Raw genomic sequence first — 21,666 nt, 5'->3', positions numbered from 1 at the left:
GTGAGCTCAGCCCAAATAACACTTCCTTTTTCTCCCTCTCTCTCCCTCCTCCTCTCTCTCACCTGCTCTCTCTGTCACGGTCCCTCAATCTCTCTCTCTCTCTTTCTTTTTCTCTCTCTCACACACACATACACATAATTTATGAATCATTCATTCAAAAACTATGGGGCGCCTGGGTGGCTCAGTCATTAGACGTCTGCCTTAGTTCGGCTCGGATCATGGTCCCAGAGTCCTGGGTTCGGGCCCCGCATTGGGCTCCCTGCTCCATTGAGAGCCTGCTTCTCCCTCTCCTATTCCCCTAGCTTGTGTTCCCTCTCTCGCTGTGTCTCTCTCTGTCAGATAAATAAAATCTTTAAAAAACAAAACGGAACAAAAACCTAGTGACACAACTATAAGACTTGCCTCTCTGCGTTTGCTAGATTTGATAGTATTTATTCCCTGCATCATTCATTCAGGCATCATATGCTCTGCCCTATGTGGCTGGTGTCCTTTTCACATGTCTAGGTTTTTGCCTCTCTAAATGATGTGAAAACCCTGCTGATTAAAGTGTCTATGATGTTTAGTAGTCCCTACAAGTACCCAGAAAGTTATTGACATTAACTGATTATTACTTTCTACCTTAATGAATTTCATGGGGAGAATTTCATGGTGTTTAAGGTATACATTAATTACGTTCAATGCCCTGTCTCTTCCTTTCATTTAATAACTCTTTGTGAGTGAGTCAGTTGGTGTAAGCTCAGGACTAGGTCAGAAAAATGAAGAAACCACTAAGATATCATACCTGCTCTAAAAAGGGATACAGACTTGTGGGGAGAGAGACATAAACAGTTGGATTTAATAAAAAGAAGCACAATAGATATGCTTTATTGGAGCAGTGTGTCCAGGATACACCAGGACAACCATGTCCTGCAGAGAACATTTGACAATAGCTGGAGACTTTTTGGTTGTCACAACTGGGGAGGGCTACTGGCATCTATCCGGTAAAGTCTGGGGATGCTTCTACATTCCTGGGACCTACACCGCATGAGTAGATTATTCTACCCTGCAACAAAGAATAATCCAGCACCAGATGTCATTAGTGATGAATCACAAAACCCCATGCTAGAGAAAGCATTGTGGAGGCAGAGAGGGAATGGAAAGTCAATTGGCAGAATGGGAGCATATTGTTCCAAAGATGGAGGGGGAGAATGTAGGTATGCATTTAAGCTTTCAGATGCAGTGACCATTTTTGAATAATGTGTTAGAAAATGATAGCAATGTTTGTCTCTAGAATACAGAACAGAGGCCCCCAGATGAGAGAGGAGATTTTGTTTCCTTTGTCACTGTGCACTGTTCGGGATTTTTTCTTTTGTATGTTTTACTTCCTCAATTAAAATTTTTACTTGAAAATGGGATAAAAACTTTAAAAAATTGCATTCTTAGTAGAATTTGTAAATTCAAAAGAACCCGGGAAATAGTTCAGTACTATTGTGACAGTACTCATTCTTAAATTATGCAAGAAATCTTTTTTTTTTTTTAATGCAGTGAAATCTTATCTTTCTTTAAAAATAGCAACTATGAGTTAGCAGTGGAAAAACAACCCTCTTCCACATTTTCTTGCTTCTGGAAAAATTGAGTGACTTGAGCGTCCGTTGGTAAGACCTCTTGAATCCACTCTTAAATTCTCTATCCCATGGCATCCGCCTTTAATTCAGACTCTCATTATTGCTGCCCCAGACGATTTCAATAGCCTCCTAAATGGTTTCCAATCTCTTCTCCGTCTAATCTTTCTTCTCTGCCACTGCCAAGATTGATCACCTTAAAACCCACTCTCAGATCATCCCAGTACCTGTTCAAAGCCTCCCTTCACTCTGCTTTGCACTGCCCATGGCTCAGCAGGGCATTCAGACTTCAGCTCCCTCCAGCCTTAATTCCAGCTGATTCCTTGCACACAGCTTTTGCTGCACCTCACATGTCCCCAGGGCCCCGGCTTTATAAAATCTCTCCCTCCCAAAATATCTCCTGAACGGATCTTCAGCACAAATATCCCCAACTTCATCGAGCCACGTGATTATACAACCAGATGTAATAACTCCTGTGTAAATTCTACAGCGTTCTATCCTTTTTTGATGCTGCATATCACATCTGATCTCATATTATCATTATTGATGCATTGGATATCTTCTGCCAGAATTTAAACCTCTTCAGGATTGATCCTTACAGGTTCAGGAAGCACACGATTTTGTGCTTTCTGCCCAGTACTCACTGAATGAAGAAATGAGGAATACAAGATGCTCTGTATTTATTGTGCTTATTTTTTGTCATCTCAATTTGATGTCCATGGCCATAGCTAAATTCCGCTAACATGAAACAGAGTAAAGACTCATACAATAAACATGGAATCTAGAGAGTGCTGAGAATCATTTTCTTCTCAGGCGTGATTTAAAATGCTCATCTAGTGGCAGCGAGGATCCTGTTATAGAGAAGGGCTATTTTTGTAATGGAAATGAATGACTGTCAGCATTTGGATTAATAGATAATCCTCTTGGAAGGTGGAAGGGGAAGGAGAAAGAGAGTACTAAATCCTTCAGCACAAAGTATGAGCTTTAATAAAGGAGCCAATGAAATAAAGGAATTAAGAAGACACAGCAAAAGCCACATTCAGGTCAGACTCAAGTGCTTAGATTTATGCCAGACTGACTCTTCCATCCTGCCCTTGTTGGTTCTGCTTCTCCTTGCACCTGGACGGCAGAGGACTGTCTTTCTCTTTCAGAGCTGTACCTCCACTTCCTTTCTCCCCTGGACTGTTGCCACAGATAGCAAACTTGATGTTCCTACCCCTCGCTGTTTTTGCCCTTTTTTTTTTCCTTTTAAAAAAGATTTTATTTATTTATTTGATAGGGGAAGTCTTAGCAGCTTTAAGAAGACTATACCCTTCATTCTTTTTTTTAAAATTTTTTTATTCTTTATAAACATACATTTTTATCCCCAGGGGTACAGGTCTGTGAATCACCAGGTTTACACACTTCACAGCACTCACCAAAGCACATACCCTCCCCAATGTCCATAATACCACCCCCTTCTCTCAACCCCCCTCCCCCCAGCAAACTTCAGTTTGTTTTGTGAGATTAAGAGTCACTTATGGTTTGTCTCCCTCCCAATCCCATTTTGTTTCATTGATTCTTCTCCTTCTGATCTACGCTTTACAGCTCCTGGCACAGGTATCTTCTAAAATCAAAGTAGAGGTGCCCTGTTACTTCTGAATGAGGCCCAGGCTTTCCAGCCTCAGAGTCCAAACTCTTAAAGTCAGGTGCACCCCCTGCCACTCCCCACCTCCTTATGATGTAACCAGGCTCCACCTGGACCTTCAAGTCATTGCTGCTGCTTGTCTCACTTCCCAAGTGCAATCTTCATTGGGAATGCCCTTGCCTGATTGTTTGACTTTCCCTTTTCTACTTATCCTTCAAGAACCAGCCCAAATGACACCACCTCTGAGAAGCTTTCCCTGTTATCTCTCCCTTCCAAATGGTTTACTTTCCTTCCTCTGGACTGCCAGAGCACAAAGTGCTATCACAGGTTCTATCACAGGAAACCTTTTCCTTAGATTGCTTGTTCACATACCTATCTCTGATGTCAGAGCTCTTCAGAAGCAAGGGCTGGGTCACACATAGATGACTCTCTGTCTTCAGAGCCCAGCATGGTGTGGAGAGCCAGACAGATGCTGGGTGGGTGCATGCGGTAGGAAGTGGTGCTGAGCCCGCCTCGCTCCAAGTATGGAGGCTTCTCTCAGACCTCTGGCCCTCCGCACTCTCCTCAATCCAGCCACACAGGTGTTCTTCTGGGTCCTTGAACACAGCTGGCTTGTAACTGCCTCTAAACTAGCTTTTCCCTCTGCTGGAAACTACCTTCAGGTGTTCCTGTGGCAGGCTCCTATTCCTTAGGTCTCAGCCAAATTGACCATTTCAGAGCTGCCTTCCCCAATACCTCAAGTCAAGTAGCTCATCACCTGCCCTCATCCTCCTGCAAACATCACCTCATCTTGCTTTTTAGTAACACTTAACCGGACCCTAAAATTGTGGCCATTTCTCAATTTGCTTTTTTATTGTCACTGTTACTTAATTTTTGCTTTCCTCCTCTTAGGAAGGAACTGTTTTTTTTTTTTTTTTTAAAGATTTTATTTATTTACTTGACAGAGATCACATGTAGGCAGAGAGACAGGCAGAGAGAGAGAGAGGAGGAAGCAGGCTCACGGCTGAGCAGAGAGCCTGATGCGGGGCTCAATCCTAGCATCCTGAGATCATGACCTGAGCCGAAGGCAGAGGCTTAACCCACTGAACCACCCAGGTGCCCAGGAAGGAACTGTTTCATTCACCATAGTAAATCCAGTGTATCAACAATGTTTGGCACATGGGAGGTGCTTAGTACCTGAATGAAAGAATGAATGAATGAATGTATGAATGTTTCGATACTATCACAACATTTCTTCAAAGAAACAAACAAGATTCTTACCATGAAAAAGCTCAAATTCTACAAAACCTTTCGAAAGTTTATGGGTGGGGTTGATGCTAAAAATATTTTAGCAACTCAAGTACAGAGATGCTTTTGGTTTTCTCAGGCTCTGTTATGGAACTCTCTTCATTTTGTTATTTTAAGCCTGTCCTTGGTGACGCAGACATCCATTTCAATTGGCTGTGTTTCGGAACAGAGCCACAGAGGCAGCGGGGGCACACACTCCTAAGACGCCGCCCCGCCAGCGTTATGTTAATCAGAGATCCTTGGAGCTTTCAGCGCCCTGCACAATATCTCATACCAACAGAGTGCTTGATAAATATTTGCTCAGTGACTGAATGAATGGCTTAGAATTTTGCCCTGCTTTCTTCAGAAGAGCTTGAATTGTTGCCCAGCTCTTCTCTGGGAAACCTACGGTTTACTGGCCCCATGCCCATCGTATCCTTTGTGAAGAGCCCTGCTCCTTGCTGCCCAGAGGAAAGTAGAACCAGTTTTTTTGGCAGCAATATCTGCTGTGGCCAGAAGGGGAAGACTGCTTGGGGCTAGGGCATGGAATTATTTATGTTTTTTTGTTTGTTTGTTTTTTGCATGTAGCTTTGTCTTTTATTTATTTTCTTTTTTAGAGAACAGTGAACTTTCTCTAATTGATAAGACGGGCTCATCAGTGTAAATCTTCTTAATTGCCCTCCCATCCTGGTTCATCAAATATCTGAGTGCCTACTTGGTACCTGGCAGGGTGCACAGAATTTCAGGGAGGAGAGAAATTGGACCGGCAAGGTCCAGGTCCTTAAGAAATAGGTGAATGGCCCTGCAGGAATGATGGCCTTGATTGACACATAATTCCATCAGGATGAGCAATATTGAGGGACAAGTACAGGAAAGTTCTGTGTGACATGATGGGGCGGCAGCAGACCTGTTCTTGTTTAAACCACTTTCAGCTTATATTGGACTGTGACTGCTTGAAGTTTGTCCCAAGAGAAGAGAGTTTCATTTTCTTTTTTTCCCCCTCAGGATTTGTTTGTCACATTTTCTCCTGCTGGAATATCTAAAGGGGTGGTGGTTTTCTCCAACTTACAAGTCCTGAGGTCTCACTTAAATCTGCAGATGTTTGCTGTCTGCTGTGTAGCAGCTAATTACCCTGGGGAGCTGGAACATGGGATTCAGTCTTTATTTTGCTGTATTTGAAATATAGATAATGCCACTGGTCTGTTGGGTTTCATTCCCTTAGCTCTTCTACTTGATTGCATTTTTAAGTTTTTTAGCCCGCTACATGAGCGATGCAGAGGAACCTCATGGAGAACCTTGCATTGCCTCGTAGGTCTGCTGGTGTGCAGTATATGGAAGGCAAGGTGGGAGGCAGAGCCAGTGGGAGAGGAGAGACAGGGCTTTAAGTAGGGTTGTAGGGGCATAAACTGGCTTGGGTCTCATGAGATCATCCCAGAGCAAGGTTTTTTTTTTTTTTTTTTTTTTTTTTTTTTTTAAGATTTTTTATTTATTTATTTGACAGAGAGAGATCACAGTAGGAGAGAGGAAGGGAAGAGATCACAGAGAGAGAGGGGGAAGCAGGCCCCCTGCCGAGCAGAGAGCCCGATGTGGGACTCGATCCCAGGACCCTGAGATCATGACCTGAGCCGAAGGCAGCGGCTTAACCCACTGAGCCACCCAGGCGCCCCCCCAGAGCAAGGTTTGATATGAAATGGAGGCACTTAGAGCCGTTCTCAACTGCTGTGCCATTACAGACTGTGAGTTTCCCTTTGAAACTCATTTTAAAAAAGTATTTCCATATGTTGTTGGGTTTAACTTCCTGATTAAAACAAAACAAAACAAACTTTTATCTCTATGTTAATAGGTGAGCTTGGCCTATGATTTTATTGGTCTTTTATTAGACTGTTCTGGTTCAATTTTAATATGGTAAGATTATCCATAGATAACTTAGATTGCTTTTATTCTCTTTCTAGAATTGAAAATGGATTTGTAATAGAAAATCCTATCTTTTCCTTGAGGGATTGGTTAAATTGCCTAGAAAACCATCTAGGCTTAGATTTTTTCTTTCTTTCTTTCTTTCTTTCTTTCTTTCTTTCTTTCTTTCTTCTTCTTCTTCTTCTTCCTTTTTTTATTTTATTTTATTTTATTTTTTTAAAGACAGGGGATGGTGGGAGGGCTAGAAGGAGAGAGAGAGAGAGAGAGAATCCCAAGCAGACTTCAGGCCTGGTGCAGAGCTCAATGCAGGGCTCAATCTCACTACCATGAGATCAGGACCTGAGCTGAAATCTAAAGTCAGATGCTTAAATCACTGAGTCACCCAGGTGCCCATAGGCTCACATTCTTGAATTTTGAGGAAGGAGGAAGTTTTCATCTACTCATTCAACTACTTTAATGGTTACTGGATTATTCAGATAGTCTATTTTTTTCTTCATCTAGTTTTATCATTTGTACATTTCTATAAAATTGGTTGATGGCAAAGCTTTTTTTTTTTTTTTAAAGATTTTATTTATTTATTTGACAGACAGAGATCACAAGTAGTCAGAGAGGCAGGCAGAGAGAGGGTAGGGGGAAGCAGGCTCAGCCCTGAGCAAAGAGCCCGATGCGGGGCTCGATCTCAGGACCCTGAGACCATGACCTGAGCTAAAGGCAGAGGCTTTAACCCACAGAGCCACCCAGGTGCCCCAAAGCTCTTTATTTTCAAAATTATCTGCATAAAGAAACACAAAAATCTTTTGGGGAGATGGAAATTTTCTGTATCTTATTTGTGGAGGTGGGTTCACAGATATGTCAAAACTTATGAGGGACACATGGTGGCTCAGTTTGTTAAGTATCAGCCTTCAGCTCAGGTCATGATTTCAAGGTCGTGGGGTTGAGCCCCACATCAGGCTCCCTCCCTGCTCGGCAGGGAGCCTTTCTCTCCCTCACCTTCTGCCTGCTGCTTTCCCTGCTTGTGCTCTCTCTTGGTCAAGTAAATAAATACAATCTTTAAAAAACCAAAACAAAATAAAAACTTACCAAACCGTGGTGTGGTCTGTAAAATATATTTTTGTTTTCCTGTATTGTAATCATGGTATTGTAAATACATGCGGTTCATAGTGAATAGGTTATACCTCATACGCTGATTCACGTTTGTCTGCCGGAAATTACACAAAGTATTTTTTTGTGATTTTAAAAAATTCTCTCTGTATCTTTAGACATGTTTTCTTTTGTCTTAATATTGTTGAAGGTTTGTCCATTTCATGCTCTTTTAAATAACCAGCTCTGTGGGAAGAGCCCTCAGCACCCATGTTTTCTTGATCTATCTGCCATGGTGCCTGGCACCTCCTACCCATCCTCCCACCATTTTGTAGGGCTAAATGAGCCATAGAAGAGGTTAGATGCCTAGAGGAAGAGGGTACATTTGTGGTAGAAGCCGGCATTGAAGGGATGAGATTCCTTCTTTCAAGGTGTCCAGTGCAGTCAACAGATCAGGCTCAGGAGCGGAGAGGCAGCTTCCTCTGAGCAATGATACATGGCTAAAGTATCATTTGGTATTTTTGAGAACTCTCCTCAGAATATTTAAAGAGGGCTTAGCTGGCAATGTGGACACTCATTACCCTTTAGAAACTACATTCTGTCACTTTTGTGTTCGGGGCCATAATACCAGCTCTTGGGGCATGACCCCACCTTCACTGGCCCACTGAACAAAATGGGTAACTGAATCTGAAAATAATCTAGCATCAGTTAACTACTAAATGGTACATATATTTGACTGTCTTGGAATTTGTGTATTTGTTTTGCCAGCTGAATGTATCTGACTAGTTACTTAATGCAGTTTATATTGTTCTTCTTATTTGTTGGAAAAAAGAAAACTAGTCTTCTGGATTTGAGGGAGATAATTATACTTAATTGTTTAATGTCAAAACTCTATTGTTTTTTATTTTTCTTCTAGTCATCAAATGCCTTCTAGAAGAAAATATCATAATATGTGAGACAGACTATTTCAAAATGCAAGCTTATATCTTAATACTAAATATAAACTGAGTAATATCCCTATTAAAAGTATATTCAGAGTTGCCACTCAGTTGTCTTGAGGTTTATTCAAAATAAGCATGTGCCATGCAACAGATGTATCAAGAACGTTGTTGAGCATTTCTCCCTGTCTGTATAAGATAATTATGTGTTTTTGAAAACTTGAAAGTGTATACTGTGGGTAGGACTGGGTTCCTGAAAAAGTCTTACTATGTAGCCTAATGGGAAATGCACTGTGCTTTTACGGAATAGTGCATCAGCAACAAGGTTATCTTAAAATTTGAATTCCACCTCCTGGAATGGAAAAAGGGGGCTAGGGTTGTGGATGGCAGAAACTTGAGTAATCTTGTATCTTGCTTCCTTGTGCTATTTTTCTTTTTATGTATTTGAACTATGTTTTGTTCATTTTGTTTCGATCTTGAGGACCAAAGTTGGAAACCCAACAACCTATTGCTTAGTTTGCTGGAATTGCCATAACAAAGTCCCCAGACTGGGGGGGGGGGGGCTTGAACAACTGATGTTTGTTTTCTCGTGCTTCTGGGGGCTAAAAATCCGAGATCAAGATGTCTTCAGGCTTGGAATCTTCTAGACCTCTCCCCTTGGCTTGTAGATGTCTGTCTTCTCATAGTGTATTAACATTCTTCAGATAAATAGGACCAACAGGATGTGTGTGTGTCTCTGTGTGTGTGTTTATAGAGAGAGATGTATCTATCTATATAGAGAAACAGACAGACAGACTGAGACTGAGATTTACTTTAAGGAACTGGCTTGCATACTTGTGGTGACTTTGGAAATTTAAAATCTGCAGGGTGGGCTGGCAAGCTGGAGATTGAGGGAAGAGTCCAAAAGCAGTCAAATGGAACAATTCCTTTTTGCTTAGAGGTCAGTCTTTGTTCTAAAGCCTGCAGCTGGGGGGCATCTCTAAATACAGTTATATTCTGGGGCACCTTCTGGACTGGCTTAGTTGGTTAAGCAGCTGGCTTCAGCTCAGGTCATGATCCCAGGATCTAGATTAAGTCCCGTCTTTGCTCCCTGTTCAGCAGAGAGCCTGCTTCTCCCTCTTCTTCTGCCACTCCCCCTGCTTGTACTCTCTCTCCCTCTGTCAAATAAATAAATAAAATCTTTTTCAAAAATAAAAAAAATAATAAAGCCTTCAGGTGATTGGTTAAGGCCCCCTATATCACAAGGGCAATCTGCTTTACTCAAAGTCCACCAATTTAAAATGTTAATCTCATCCAAAATTTTTTTTTGCAGAAAACATCCAAAATGATAGTTTGGCCAAATATCTGGGTACAGATATCCTGGCCCAGCCAGGTTGACACATAAAATTAGCCATCAGGCATGGTCTTCCTTTTCTATCTGTGTCCGAATTTTCTATTCTCATTAAGGACATCAGTATATTGGATTAGGGCCTGTCCTAATGACCTCATTTTAACCTAAGACTCTATCTCTAAATACAGTCATGTTCTGGGGTGTCTGGGTGGCTCAGTCATTTAGCATCTACCTTCAGCTCAGGGCATGATTCCAGGGTCCTGGGGTCGAGCCCCACATCAGGCTCCCTGCTTGGCGGGAAGCCTGCTTCTTCCTCTCTCACTCCCCCTGCTTGTGTTCCCTCTCTTGCTGTGCCTCTCTCTGTCAAATAAATAAATGAAATCTTAAATACATACATACATACATACATACAGTCGTATTCTGAAGTCTTGGGAGCTAGAACTTCAACACATTGATTTTGAGAGAACACAATTCAGCCCATAGCAGCCATTAATTGAAAACTAAGCATACGTAGAAAGACAACTCTAAGAAAAAAAGAGCCTTCCCAACACTGAAAATGTGCTCTTTCCTCTGACTTTATGATAAAGCATGTTTGTGAATCCTCAGATAAGCCAATTAACTGGAATGGAAAGTAACTTTTTTCTATTCACATTTCTATAATCTAAAAGTCAATTTTGTTTTTCTTTGCCAAGGATATCTCTATTATTACAGTAATTAGAGATACAATTTTTAAAAATTTCTTACTCTGGTTATGTGTGGATTTCTACCTGTTTTCATTTTGTGCTTTAAAATTTCAGATTAGAGTGCAAATGTTTGAGATGTTTTTATCTTGAGTTATGAACTAATTTGAAGTTGCTATTAAAAACAGAGCCACATTTCTGCTTTCTCTGGCAATATAAGAAATAAACAATGGGAAAATTACCAATAAAAATGAAGGGAAACATTAACAAGAGAATATAAAATAAGAACAAATCAGAAAACACATCTTCAAGGCTTCTCTGAAATCATAATATAATCTGACATTATCTTTTCTATTTTAGAATCAGTGCCTTAAGTCACATTTTCCAAAGCTGTTTAAATAAAGAGTAAAAGGCTCCTCTATTTCTGATACTGAAGAAATGCTTCTTTTCTCTCTCTCTCTTTTTTTTATTTTTCTGCAGATAACAAGGAGATTTTTCTTTCCAAAGCAATTCACAAGTCCTTCATCGAGGTTAATGAAGAAGGCTCAGAAGCTGCTGCAACCTCAGGTGCCAAGTTATAATTTTCTACAATGTTCTCACTTTTTTTTTTTTTTTTTTGATTTGTATCTTTAAAACCATCTTGGGTGGGGGTTGGGGGTCATTTTTACAACATAGCTAAAAAAAAACTGACTCTGCTCTTAGAAGTCAAGCTAATGCTGAATCAGCTAGAATTTTCTAAATAGGATATGAAGTGTGCACTTAACTCCAGTGCCCCAATACAGAGTAACCCCCACCTCTAATGAGAGGCCGGAGGACCTTGGTGGCTCGGTAGAATAGATTTCCCTGCAGTGCTGCCTGTTTAAATATTTTAGATATTTTCTCATCACCCATTTAAACATTCTTCTTCTTACCTAATTACTTGTGGACACTAGTTCTTTTTTTTTTTTTTAAGATTTTATTTATTTATTTGAGATAGAGAGAGAACACAAGTGGGGGAGAGGGGCAAAGGGAGAGGGAGAAGCAGACTCCCTCTTGAGCAGGAAGCCCAACGGGGCTGGTTCCCAGGACCCTGAGATTGTGACCTGAGGCGAAGGCAGACACTTAACCTACTGAGTCACCCAAGCCCTCCTGGAAACTAGTTCTTAATTTTGTCAAAAGTTTTGCCTTTTTAAAAGCACACACATTAACAAGACATAATAAATAATTTTGAGTAATTTTAACTGAATAATGCTGGTAAAATAATTTTAAATAAATAATTCTAAAATTTTGACCTAAATCACGTGTTCAAAGCAAAATGTTAAATGTCCTTGATTATTTTGAATGTTTTGACTTCCCCAGTTAAATGAGAATGATTTTTTCCAATGACATTTTTTCCCATTTATTTCTTTGGGTGTGTTTCAATCTCATGTTCCACTGCTATGTTCAAATTGTAGTAGGATTTTTCCTTCCTCTGGCAAAATGGAACCTATCATTTTTTTAAGCTTCTACATAAATTTGTCCACTAAAAGGATATCACCAGTTAAAACAGTGTTTTCAGGAGGAAATAGAAACACAGTAGTCTTGAGCATCAGGAAAGCCTAAAATCTTACATAATTTAATCTTGACCTTTTCCTTATAATGAATCACCCTGCAACAAGTATAAAATGATTATCCCATAATAAGGATCTCAGGGGAATTCACTTTCCTAGCCATAGGAAACATCATGCTTCTCTTACTGCTGCTTTTTCCCTTTAATCACTGCCATTCTGGCCACTTACTAGAAGTATGTAAAAATCCTCATTTTAGACAAAAGGAAATAATGATCTGGAAATATGAAGAAACTTAGGGTTTGTTTGGGGGTGTTTGTTAATTCTCCCCCTTTCCTTAGCTCAAAGGTCATTTTAGTAAAGCCATATATATTGATCTGAAACTGAGAATAAAAGTTTTGTAAGAGGCAAAATAAATTTTTCTAGTATTTTTGGTGGATTGGAGGTAGGAAACTGTGTGTGTGTGTGTGTGTGTGTGTGTGATGTGTTTAAAGATCAGTAGAAATGTTGTCACCTTCATAATTTTTTCTCTGAGTCTTTAAAATTTTGTTTCCTGTAAATTGTTGCTTTTGCATTAAATGTAAATGGTGTTGGAGAAATTACTCATTAGTCGCTGCACATCCACAGACATGTAATTACTTTCTCCCTGCACTGTAGGAATGATTGCAATTAGTAGGATGGCTGTGCTGTATCCTCAAGTTATTGTCGACCATCCATTTTTCTTTCTTATCAGGAACAGGAGAACAGGTAAGTCTGTTATAAGAATGGAACTTTATTTATAGGCCAAAAGAAATAATTTTTTTAAAAAAGAGAGAGCATTTTTTCCCACATTACTTATCAGATCATGTCTAATATTCAAGTGATTTTCTAAAAAGAATTATTTATATTTTTATTTTTAGAACACTGCTAATTGTCAGTAAGAAGGAAAGTAAATATCCCACTTTTTTGTTCACACCCTGTTTTGTTCACTTCCACCCCAATGCAGGTACAGTCTTGTTCATGGGACGAGTCATGCATCCTGAAACAATGAACACAAATGGACATGATTTTGAGGAACTTTAAATCATTTCACATGCAAAATAGTAACTAAACGTGTTATGTTTGCAACTGGTGTATTTAAGATTTGTGTTTTACAGTATATCTTATGATAATATTTAAAAATAGTTCCAGATAAAACAATGTATGTAAATTATAAGCCAACTTGTCAAGGAATGTTATCAGTATCATTGAGGTAATAGTCCCATGGTGTCACTGTGTCTGTTGTGCTGGTATTTAAAATAAAAGTACATATTGATCATGTGAACAACTCTGTTTTCATTTCACAAGTTGTACTAGAAGGATACTTCTAGGCAAACTTTGGAAATGGTGATGTTTTTGGACATCGTAAATCTTTCATAATCATACAGAAGAAAAGCAGTGAAGTCAATTAGCAGTATTACACTTACCGTGAGAAAGCAATAACAAGTCAGATGAAGACAAGCAGTCCCCCAAAATAGAATTATTTCTCTGAAGACGGTATATAGTGTGGTATAAAAGAATGTAAACTGAACATCTTCTGTAGGCTCTATGATCAAACTTGATAGAAAAAAACAGGACTATGCAAACCCCTAGCTTATATAGCTTATTTACTATGTCTTTAAAAACCCACTGCGCTTCAGCAGCCTGATATAGATTAGAAACCTGGTATATCACCATGTTTTGGTGCTCCAAGTAAAATCCAAATTATAACAAAGTTCCCGAGAGTCCCCAAATAAGCCATATGAGCAAATTAATAATAAAAATATGTCCTTCCATAGGTCACCAGAAAATTAATGAGAAAAATCACGCTAGTGCAGATACTGTAAACTGACATGGCAGGGGCTGAATGCTGCCCTCGGATATGTTCTTATTTGTCCTTGTGGAAGGTTTTTATGTTTTGAACTTGAATGTAATTAGGGTATCACAGTCCTGGTTTCTCCCATTGGTCACCTGATGGCTCTAGGATGCATTTGTGTTTGGATCCCCTAGAGAATATATTGAGTATTTTGGAGACTATATTCATCTTTTTTCCTAGGACAGGAAGTAGTTGATTCCAGCAGGGTCACTGCCCCTTCTTAAGGTCTCCAGTGAATGACTTAGTCATCCTTTGGCTGAGATAATGATATTCCTTGGGGCCAAGGTATGTGTGGGAGGAGGAGCTAAGGGGGAATGATTTCAGCAGTTTCCATGATGATCAGAACCAGGCCCATTTGGCATATTTTTGATTCTATGATTAATAGTTGCAGAAAGAGTTTGAAACATTTTCAGAACTTAACAGAAACAATTTGCATGTGACTATCCTGGGTGTTAGGTATTTTGCTATGATTTGGAGCCATCAACAACAATTGATATTATCACTACTTTAATTCTGTTCAGGGGAGTGGCTGTTTGGGGGAAACCAGACTTGACCCCAGACCTACTGAATTCTAAGCTCTGGGAAAAAACTTGAAAATCTTGTTAAAAACAAGTTCCCTTGGTGAGCTTGTTACATGCTAAATCTTAAATGTCACAAAAATAAAGGATACACATGGAATGCTGACTTATATAGTAGTTGTTTCAATATGGTTAATTTATAGAAAATTAGACCAAGCAATAAAGTATCCTAAAGTATCGGAGCTTCTTAAACTCTGTGTGTAAGGGAGTAACCTGGTGATCTTATTCAAAATGCAGATTCTCATTTAGTAGGTCTGGGGTGGGACCTGAAATTCTGCATTTCTCACAAACTCCCAGGTGTTGTGATTGCTATTGGCACATGGACTCAGTATCAGAACTCATTGTAACATAAGGTTTGCATGTTTGGTACTTTTACACGTAGAAACAGAGAAGCTGTATAATACTCACACAACTTGGAGAGATTTGAGTCTACGTTAAAAATGCAGTGCCCTTACAGAAAAAAAGAAAAATGGTTTTATTCTAAAGTTTCTTTTTTCATGTATATACTATGGAAAAATGCAGACTCCTTTGCATATTAGAACACTTGAAATATATTCTTTAAAAATATAGAGATATTTATAAGCAATGTGCACAAAAAAATTTATGAATACCCGAGGACAAATACTTAACACTGAATCACTTACAGCTTATATTTTCAGAAGACTTATAGTTTTTTCATAAAGCTGAGGTTATTGTAGAACAGTGTTCTTGTTTTCATTTATAATGTACACAGATTGGGCTAACTGATGTTGATTCAGTATTGTTACTCAGAGTTTGTGATATTCTTCATTACCGTATCACTACTAGTTAAGCGTTACATATATTGCTGTATCTGTATGTCCATCAGTCAGCTAAAGGAGTTAACCTGTAAGGAAGAGTAAACATTAGACAAGCATATGAATTTTATAACACCCCAAATGCAATTTTTACTAGCTGATATAAGATTAAACTCTATCATCCATGATGTTTACCTTAAAATATTTCAATACAATTTAGATGTCCCTTAAATTAAAATGGATTCTGCGTTGTTATTAGCATGTTTGTGGAATGCATAAAAATAGAATACTCTGTTTATAATTTCTTTAATATCTTCTGTTCTACTAAAAAGGTTAACATCACATAGTTCAATTCCATTTCCTTTAAAAAGTGTAGTTGATCACACACACACGCACACACACATTATACACAGCTTATGGGAATTTCTTTCTCTTGAATATATACTTTGGGAAGAAATCAATAAAATTATATATCTTTTGCTTTTATTTTGAATCTTTCTAGCTTTCCTGAGGTATAATTGACAAATTGTATATATTTCAAGTGTACGATGAGATTTCATATACATATACAGTATGAAATGATTACCAAAAATGCATCCATGATATCTTACCTTTCTGTGTGTGTGTGTTGAGAAGATTTATTCTCTTAGCAAATTTCAAGCATGAAATATAGTATTCTTAACTACAGTCACCATGCTTTTTTTTTTTTTTTAAGATTCCACATTATGAAAGAGATCATACAATCTTTGTCTGTCTTTATTTGGGTTATTTCACTCAGTCATAGTGTCCTGTGGATTCATCCATGCTGTTGCAAATGGCAGGATTTCCTTTTTATGGCTGAATAATATTCTTTTGTCTATTTGTGTATATATGTATAGGTACATATATCACAAAGGAATATATATATATATATATATTACATTTTCTTTATTCATGCATCAATTGATACTTAGATTATTTCCATATCTTGGTTATTATAAATAATGTTGCAACAAACATGGGAAAAGATATTTCTTCAAGATACTAAATTTTGTTTCCTTTGGAGATATTTTAGATATTAACCATTTATCATATATGTGATTTGCATGTATTGTCTCCCATTTTGTAGGTTGCCTTTTCATTTCGTTGATGATTTCCTTTGCTGTGCTAAAGCTTTTTAATTTGGTGTAGTCCCACATGTCATTTTTGCTTTTGCTGCCTGTGTTTTTGTGATGTCACAGCCAAAAAATTATTGCCAAGACCAATGTCAAGGAGCTCTTTTCCTGTGCTTTCTTCTGAGTGCAAACATGGAGAATATGATACTTAGCCCAGCCGCTTTGTTTCATGTCTGCCAACAAAGTTATTCTTGAAGGAATGTTGAAGCCTCGACATGCACATAAAAATAGCTTATGGAAAAAAAATCTGTGTCTCATGAAGACAAGGAGAGAGATTTCCACAGAAGAGTCAGTTTGTGTATTTTCTGTTCATTACTTTGGTTCAGTGTATAGAAGATGGTTTAACATTAATAAGCTAAGAGCTAACAGTGCATCCTGTTCATACCGGCTTCTGATTTTGGTGAGACAAAGATCCATATATTTTTGAAAAGGATGTTTAATTAATACAAATAATACCAGTGCAGATAAAACATGTACTATCCTTAGTCCAGATACACTCTTTATTATACATTAAGTATAGATGAACTTTTCCTCTATCTGAAAATTGCAGAGTTTTTTGTTTAACCGGGGAGAGATAAAGTGGTTGTGTGTGACATATGGCATGTTCCAGAAAATGTTTCTTCAGCAGTCATCACAGCTTCCAGCTGATGTAGCAGTTTTTTTTCTCTTCCTCAAATAGGAGACAATGTTTCATCTTTCTTTTTCTGAAAGTTTTGTGATAATTCATGGATACATAAATCTGACATTTGTTCACACAATTGCTCTTTGCTCTGTCTGTTACTCAAAGAAAATTGCTGATGGAGAGATTATCGTTTTCTGTATGATTGAGTGACCCCCCCCCCCCTGGTGTTTTCTGCTTAAATATTTACAACCAGATAGCTATGGAAGAAACACAGGTTGTGATATAGGAGGGAACCAACTTTAAACACCAAATCTGCCACTTACTAGATATCTGTCTTTGGAACAAGTTGTATAATCTATACTTACAAATAATAACATCTACTTCACAGGGTTGTATTAAGGATTAAATGATATACTATGCATAAGGAATATAATTTGACACATATTAGTCACTCATGGAAGGCTAGCTATTAGCATTAGCAATCTCATATTGCAGATCTTCTGAGGCACATAATTTCTCACATTTCAACAGACACAAAAATGGAATGATCGATAGTGTCTCACAATGGTCCGTAAAGGTGGCAGTCATGACATAGATGGCATTGATTGTGCATGTAGTAATCTTGTTGCATGACGATCATCTAACTGTAATCCCTTGGCTTTTCAGTCAGCAAACTATTTGAGAACAAATCATAATGACTATTTGAGGAAGCATCGTAAATCCCGATCATTGTCTAAAAACCTTTCATTGATTTTTTTTCTTGTAAGATAAAGCGCCAGTTTTGAAATTTGTAGAATAGTTGTCAACAGCTTAGAAAAAAGTTCTAGAGACAGAAACTGCAGGCTGGGCATGTCTGTGTCACCAGTGCTCTTAGGGTCATGGAGGACAACGGTGTGGGCAGAGCAGACATCAAGCACTGAGCGGGAAGTGACTTGGATTTGGACTTTGTGTTGTAGAAACATTGTATTTTGCTTTGCTTTGCATTGATTTTTCATATTTTCATTTAAAAATGTACATAATTATGATACACAATAAAATTTATTTAAATAAGTTAAAAGACATATTTAATGTTTTGAATGAGTTTAAAATAAACACTTACTCTAGTCAATGTGCACAGTTTAACTGAGTGATTTTTTTTCTTCCTTATTAGTACATAAAACAAAGGAGTGTCTTACAAGTTATGTCTTGAATTGGGTAAAATATTCACATCGCCACTTGTGAAGGAATCCCATTTATTAAAATACATAGCAGGTGGAAATGGTGCCACCTATAATTTCTAAAAGAGTGCCTTCATCGACTATTAGAAGAGTTATGTAGAAGTTCAAATTCAAAGAGGGGAGGGAATAAGTGAGGGAGAAAAGCACGAAGTAGAAAAGCAAATATTCACAAGCTTCCTGCAAATGGCAATTGCTCTCCACAAAATGACTCTGCAGTACCTAAAGTGAACTAAACTTGGTCATTAAAAAAATAGCTGGAAGAAGATGGTTTCTGGTCTTCGTCACATAGAGGTGAACATCAATAACCAAAACATGTCTGTGTGATGAGGGCAGGGGAAGGGCTGGGAATGTTGAATCCAGTTTGTCTTTTAAAAAAATTACATTTCTTAATGTGGCTTAATAACATTCTCACTTTACATACTGTTCATGCTCATTAGATAGAGGCAGTCCATGAAGAGGCAGATAACGATCAGGTTTAAATTGCCGAGGTTTCATTTTGCCCTGCAAAATTTTTTTCTCGTTCAATAAGAATCTTTTCTCCAATAAGGTTGTTTTAATTAGCTGGTCTAACAATTTGCAGAAGCTATGATCACACAATACTTCCTTAGCAGCAGACTTTAGCTTTTTAATTTCATTGTCTTTACATGGATTACACTGAAAGCAATTTATAGGGTGTTTCCTATGTCATAATGATACCAGTGGAAGAAAGTTTAAAATAAATGTTAGATCTTGATCTTTGAAATATGCTATCTTTCCAATTGAAATTATTCAAAAATATTTACTTAAATGAAGTGAAATGTATTTTGTTCATTGGCTTCTACTTCCAGTAGCAGTTTCTGAACTTTTTTTCACCAGTATAAATTACATTCATAGTGCCAAAATTCTTTAACAAGAACTACAGTATTAGAGATTTACCTGGGAAAGTTTTAAAAGGGAAAAATGATATGCCACAAGATGTCACTGTAATCCTAATAAATGGATAAGGTAATAATCACTTTTATTTCAATGTTTAAAGAGGTTAGATGAAAAACCCTCACAATAGATACAACACAGTTGCTAACATTACAGACCATCTTTTCAGCTCTAAACATAACTGCAGCCTGGCGTGAACCCCCGGCATTAAATGGCAACTCTTACAGAACCGAATAAGAAGCTTCTCTTTTGGAAAAAAAAAAAAATCATCTTCATTTCATGACACAATTCCATCTAGCCTATTTCTGATTCAGATTTGAAGTGGAATACTACTTTGGACTCTTTGGAAATAAAAACTCCAGGTTAAAGATCCAGTAGAATCTCATTAGACCCATTCTATGTTGTCTTTGATGTCTATGAAAGTTTTCATTGCCAGCCAAAATGGACATAAAATTGTGAGAAAAACAGTTTGGGCCATTAAAAAAAAAAAAAAAAGGAAAAGAAAAATCTTGCTTGGTAATGTACTTGAGACACCAATAGTAAATGAACTGCCCATTCTTGTGAATTTCCCCATTGAAAGTCTTTTTCTGATTACTGTCCTATAGTCAAAGCAAACAGATGAAAGGGGAATCTATAAATCTACTTCAACTATAGTGACAAAATCATGGGGCAAAGTGTTTAGGTGGTTCTTTCAAGATCACTTTTACCATGACTTACCATTACCACTCTCTACCTTTACCTGGTAGAGAGAATAACATATCATTTATGAAAGGAATCTCTACTGTGTCTCTGAATGTGAAAATGTCATATTCAGAGTCCTTAGTTGATAATTACAAGAGACTGATTGCATGGCATACATGGATTTGAAGGCAACTTCTTAAAAATTGCCCCTTAAAAAAAAATGTCTACATGAAAACATTTCAAAAAGGAAATCCTTATAAGTAGGTATGTAAAAGCCTTCGCTATCTGTAACTTTAGTTATCAGTTATCCTTTTCCTAAAGTTTTTCCTTATGTATTCACTTAAGGATTATTACTTTATCATACACTAAAGATAGAAAGACGAATTAGACACAGAGCCAACAGCCTCCTAAAGCCCTTGAAACCTAGCTGAAAAAACAACTGTATTAGCAGATGACATTAGGATAGAAGCTCATGTTGCGTGCAGCTGGGATATAGATAATATGATGAGTTCTTTAGGACGGGGGGCTAAGGATGTCTGGTTCTATAGAAACAAAGAGGAGGCAACAAAGATCTTCAGGTGGTTATTTTTCCTCTTGATATGCTGATTTATTTTCTCTGTACCAAAAGAAAACCTGACAAAATGCATGATTTCAGTTTTCTTTTCAGCTTGATACATTAACTTAACTAATCAAACCAACTATTTTGTAATTTGCATGACATTGCTAACATGAAAGAAATGTAAGAAATTATTTATTTGAAGATAGAAAACATTTCTAAAGAGGTATTTTCTCAAGTAATACTGCTGTGGCTGCATATTCATATTGAATTCTATACTTGTTTGCTTTTGCACATTACTTAATGCTAAAAAAGGTGCTTACCCAGTGCTTACTCACTGCTCGTGATGAAGGAAAAGATTTAATGAATCACTTTGATGGCTAATAAAGATACAGTAAAGCCTATGAGTTTATCTTGTCAGCTAGAAGTTCTCTCCCCATTAGTAAAGCATTTTTAGACACCCCCCCCCCCCACATAGTCTCTAGAGTTAGGAAAATGACTTCTCACATGTGATAGGGTACAGTTAGAACTATCCATGAGGAATCTTAGTACAGGCATTGATGGCCCTGATGCTTACTCCTAGGTAAGGGAGATTATTCTAGTTCTGGCACAGAAAGAATTTTCATGGCCAGAACTTAGACATCTAAGCTTTTACTGGGCACTGATCTGGCTGAGAATGGCCAGGAACAAGCTGACATCCTAATGCTTTTCCAGTCTTGGGTAGATCTCCATCTAAGAGTGTCACTAGGACCATCACCTCTTGGATAACTTCTACAAGGGATGTACAGAATATTGTGTCCAACCATCCACATCTGGTGTTGTTTCTATCCTTTGCACAGCTTTTTTGTTATTTGGAGCACAAACTCACATATTGGCAACCCAAACCCAACCCAAGTCATTCTTATCCACCCTGAAACCCCAACCGGCTTCTTTGGTCTGGCCCAATACTTGCTATAGCTTCTTCTTAAAGTAAAAGTTCTAGCTACTGTCAAACAGAAGACATTTGCTTCAGAGAATTGGATTTTTTAAAATTTAAAAGCAGTTGGAGGGGCGCCTGGGTGGCTCAGTGGATTAAGCCGCTGCCTTCGGCTCAGGTCATGATCTCAGGGTCCTGGGATCGAGCCCCGCATCGGGCTCTTTGCTCAGCGGGAGCCTGCTTCTCTCTCTCTCTCTCTCTGCCTGACTCTCCGCCTACTTGTGATCTCTCTCTCTGTCAAATAAATAAATAAATAAATAAAATCTTTTAAAAAAAAAAATAAAAATAAAAGCAGTTGGAGAGGTGTTTGGGTGGTTTAGTCATTTGGGCAGCCAATTCTTGGTTTCAGCTCAGGTCAT

General features: G+C 38.1%; 1 protein-coding gene across 5 annotated transcripts in view; it reads left to right on the top strand.

The window, feature by feature from the left end:
- Nucleotides 1-18,073, top strand: part of SERPINI1 (serpin family I member 1) — a 77,034-nt gene extending 58,961 nt beyond the window's left edge. For all 5 annotated transcript variants that reach the window (XM_059163552.1, XM_059163550.1, XM_059163549.1 and 2 more), the window contains 3 exons: nucleotides 10,917-11,003; nucleotides 12,620-12,709; nucleotides 12,948-18,073. In XM_059163552.1, coding sequence (XP_059019535.1) covers nucleotides 10,917-11,003; nucleotides 12,620-12,709; nucleotides 12,948-13,024 — 254 coding nt within the window. In that variant the 3' untranslated portion in view covers nucleotides 13,025-18,073. The remainder of the gene's footprint in view (nucleotides 1-10,916; nucleotides 11,004-12,619; nucleotides 12,710-12,947) is intronic.
- Nucleotides 18,074-21,666: the final 3,593 nt, after the last annotated feature.

This window comes from Mustela lutreola, chromosome 2 (assembly GCF_030435805.1).
Source record: "Mustela lutreola isolate mMusLut2 chromosome 2, mMusLut2.pri, whole genome shotgun sequence".
Classification (NCBI taxonomy): Eukaryota; Metazoa; Chordata; class Mammalia; order Carnivora; family Mustelidae; genus Mustela; species Mustela lutreola.
Note: the sequence above shows the minus strand (reverse complement) of the source record. Positions and strands in the feature narration are given on the sequence as shown.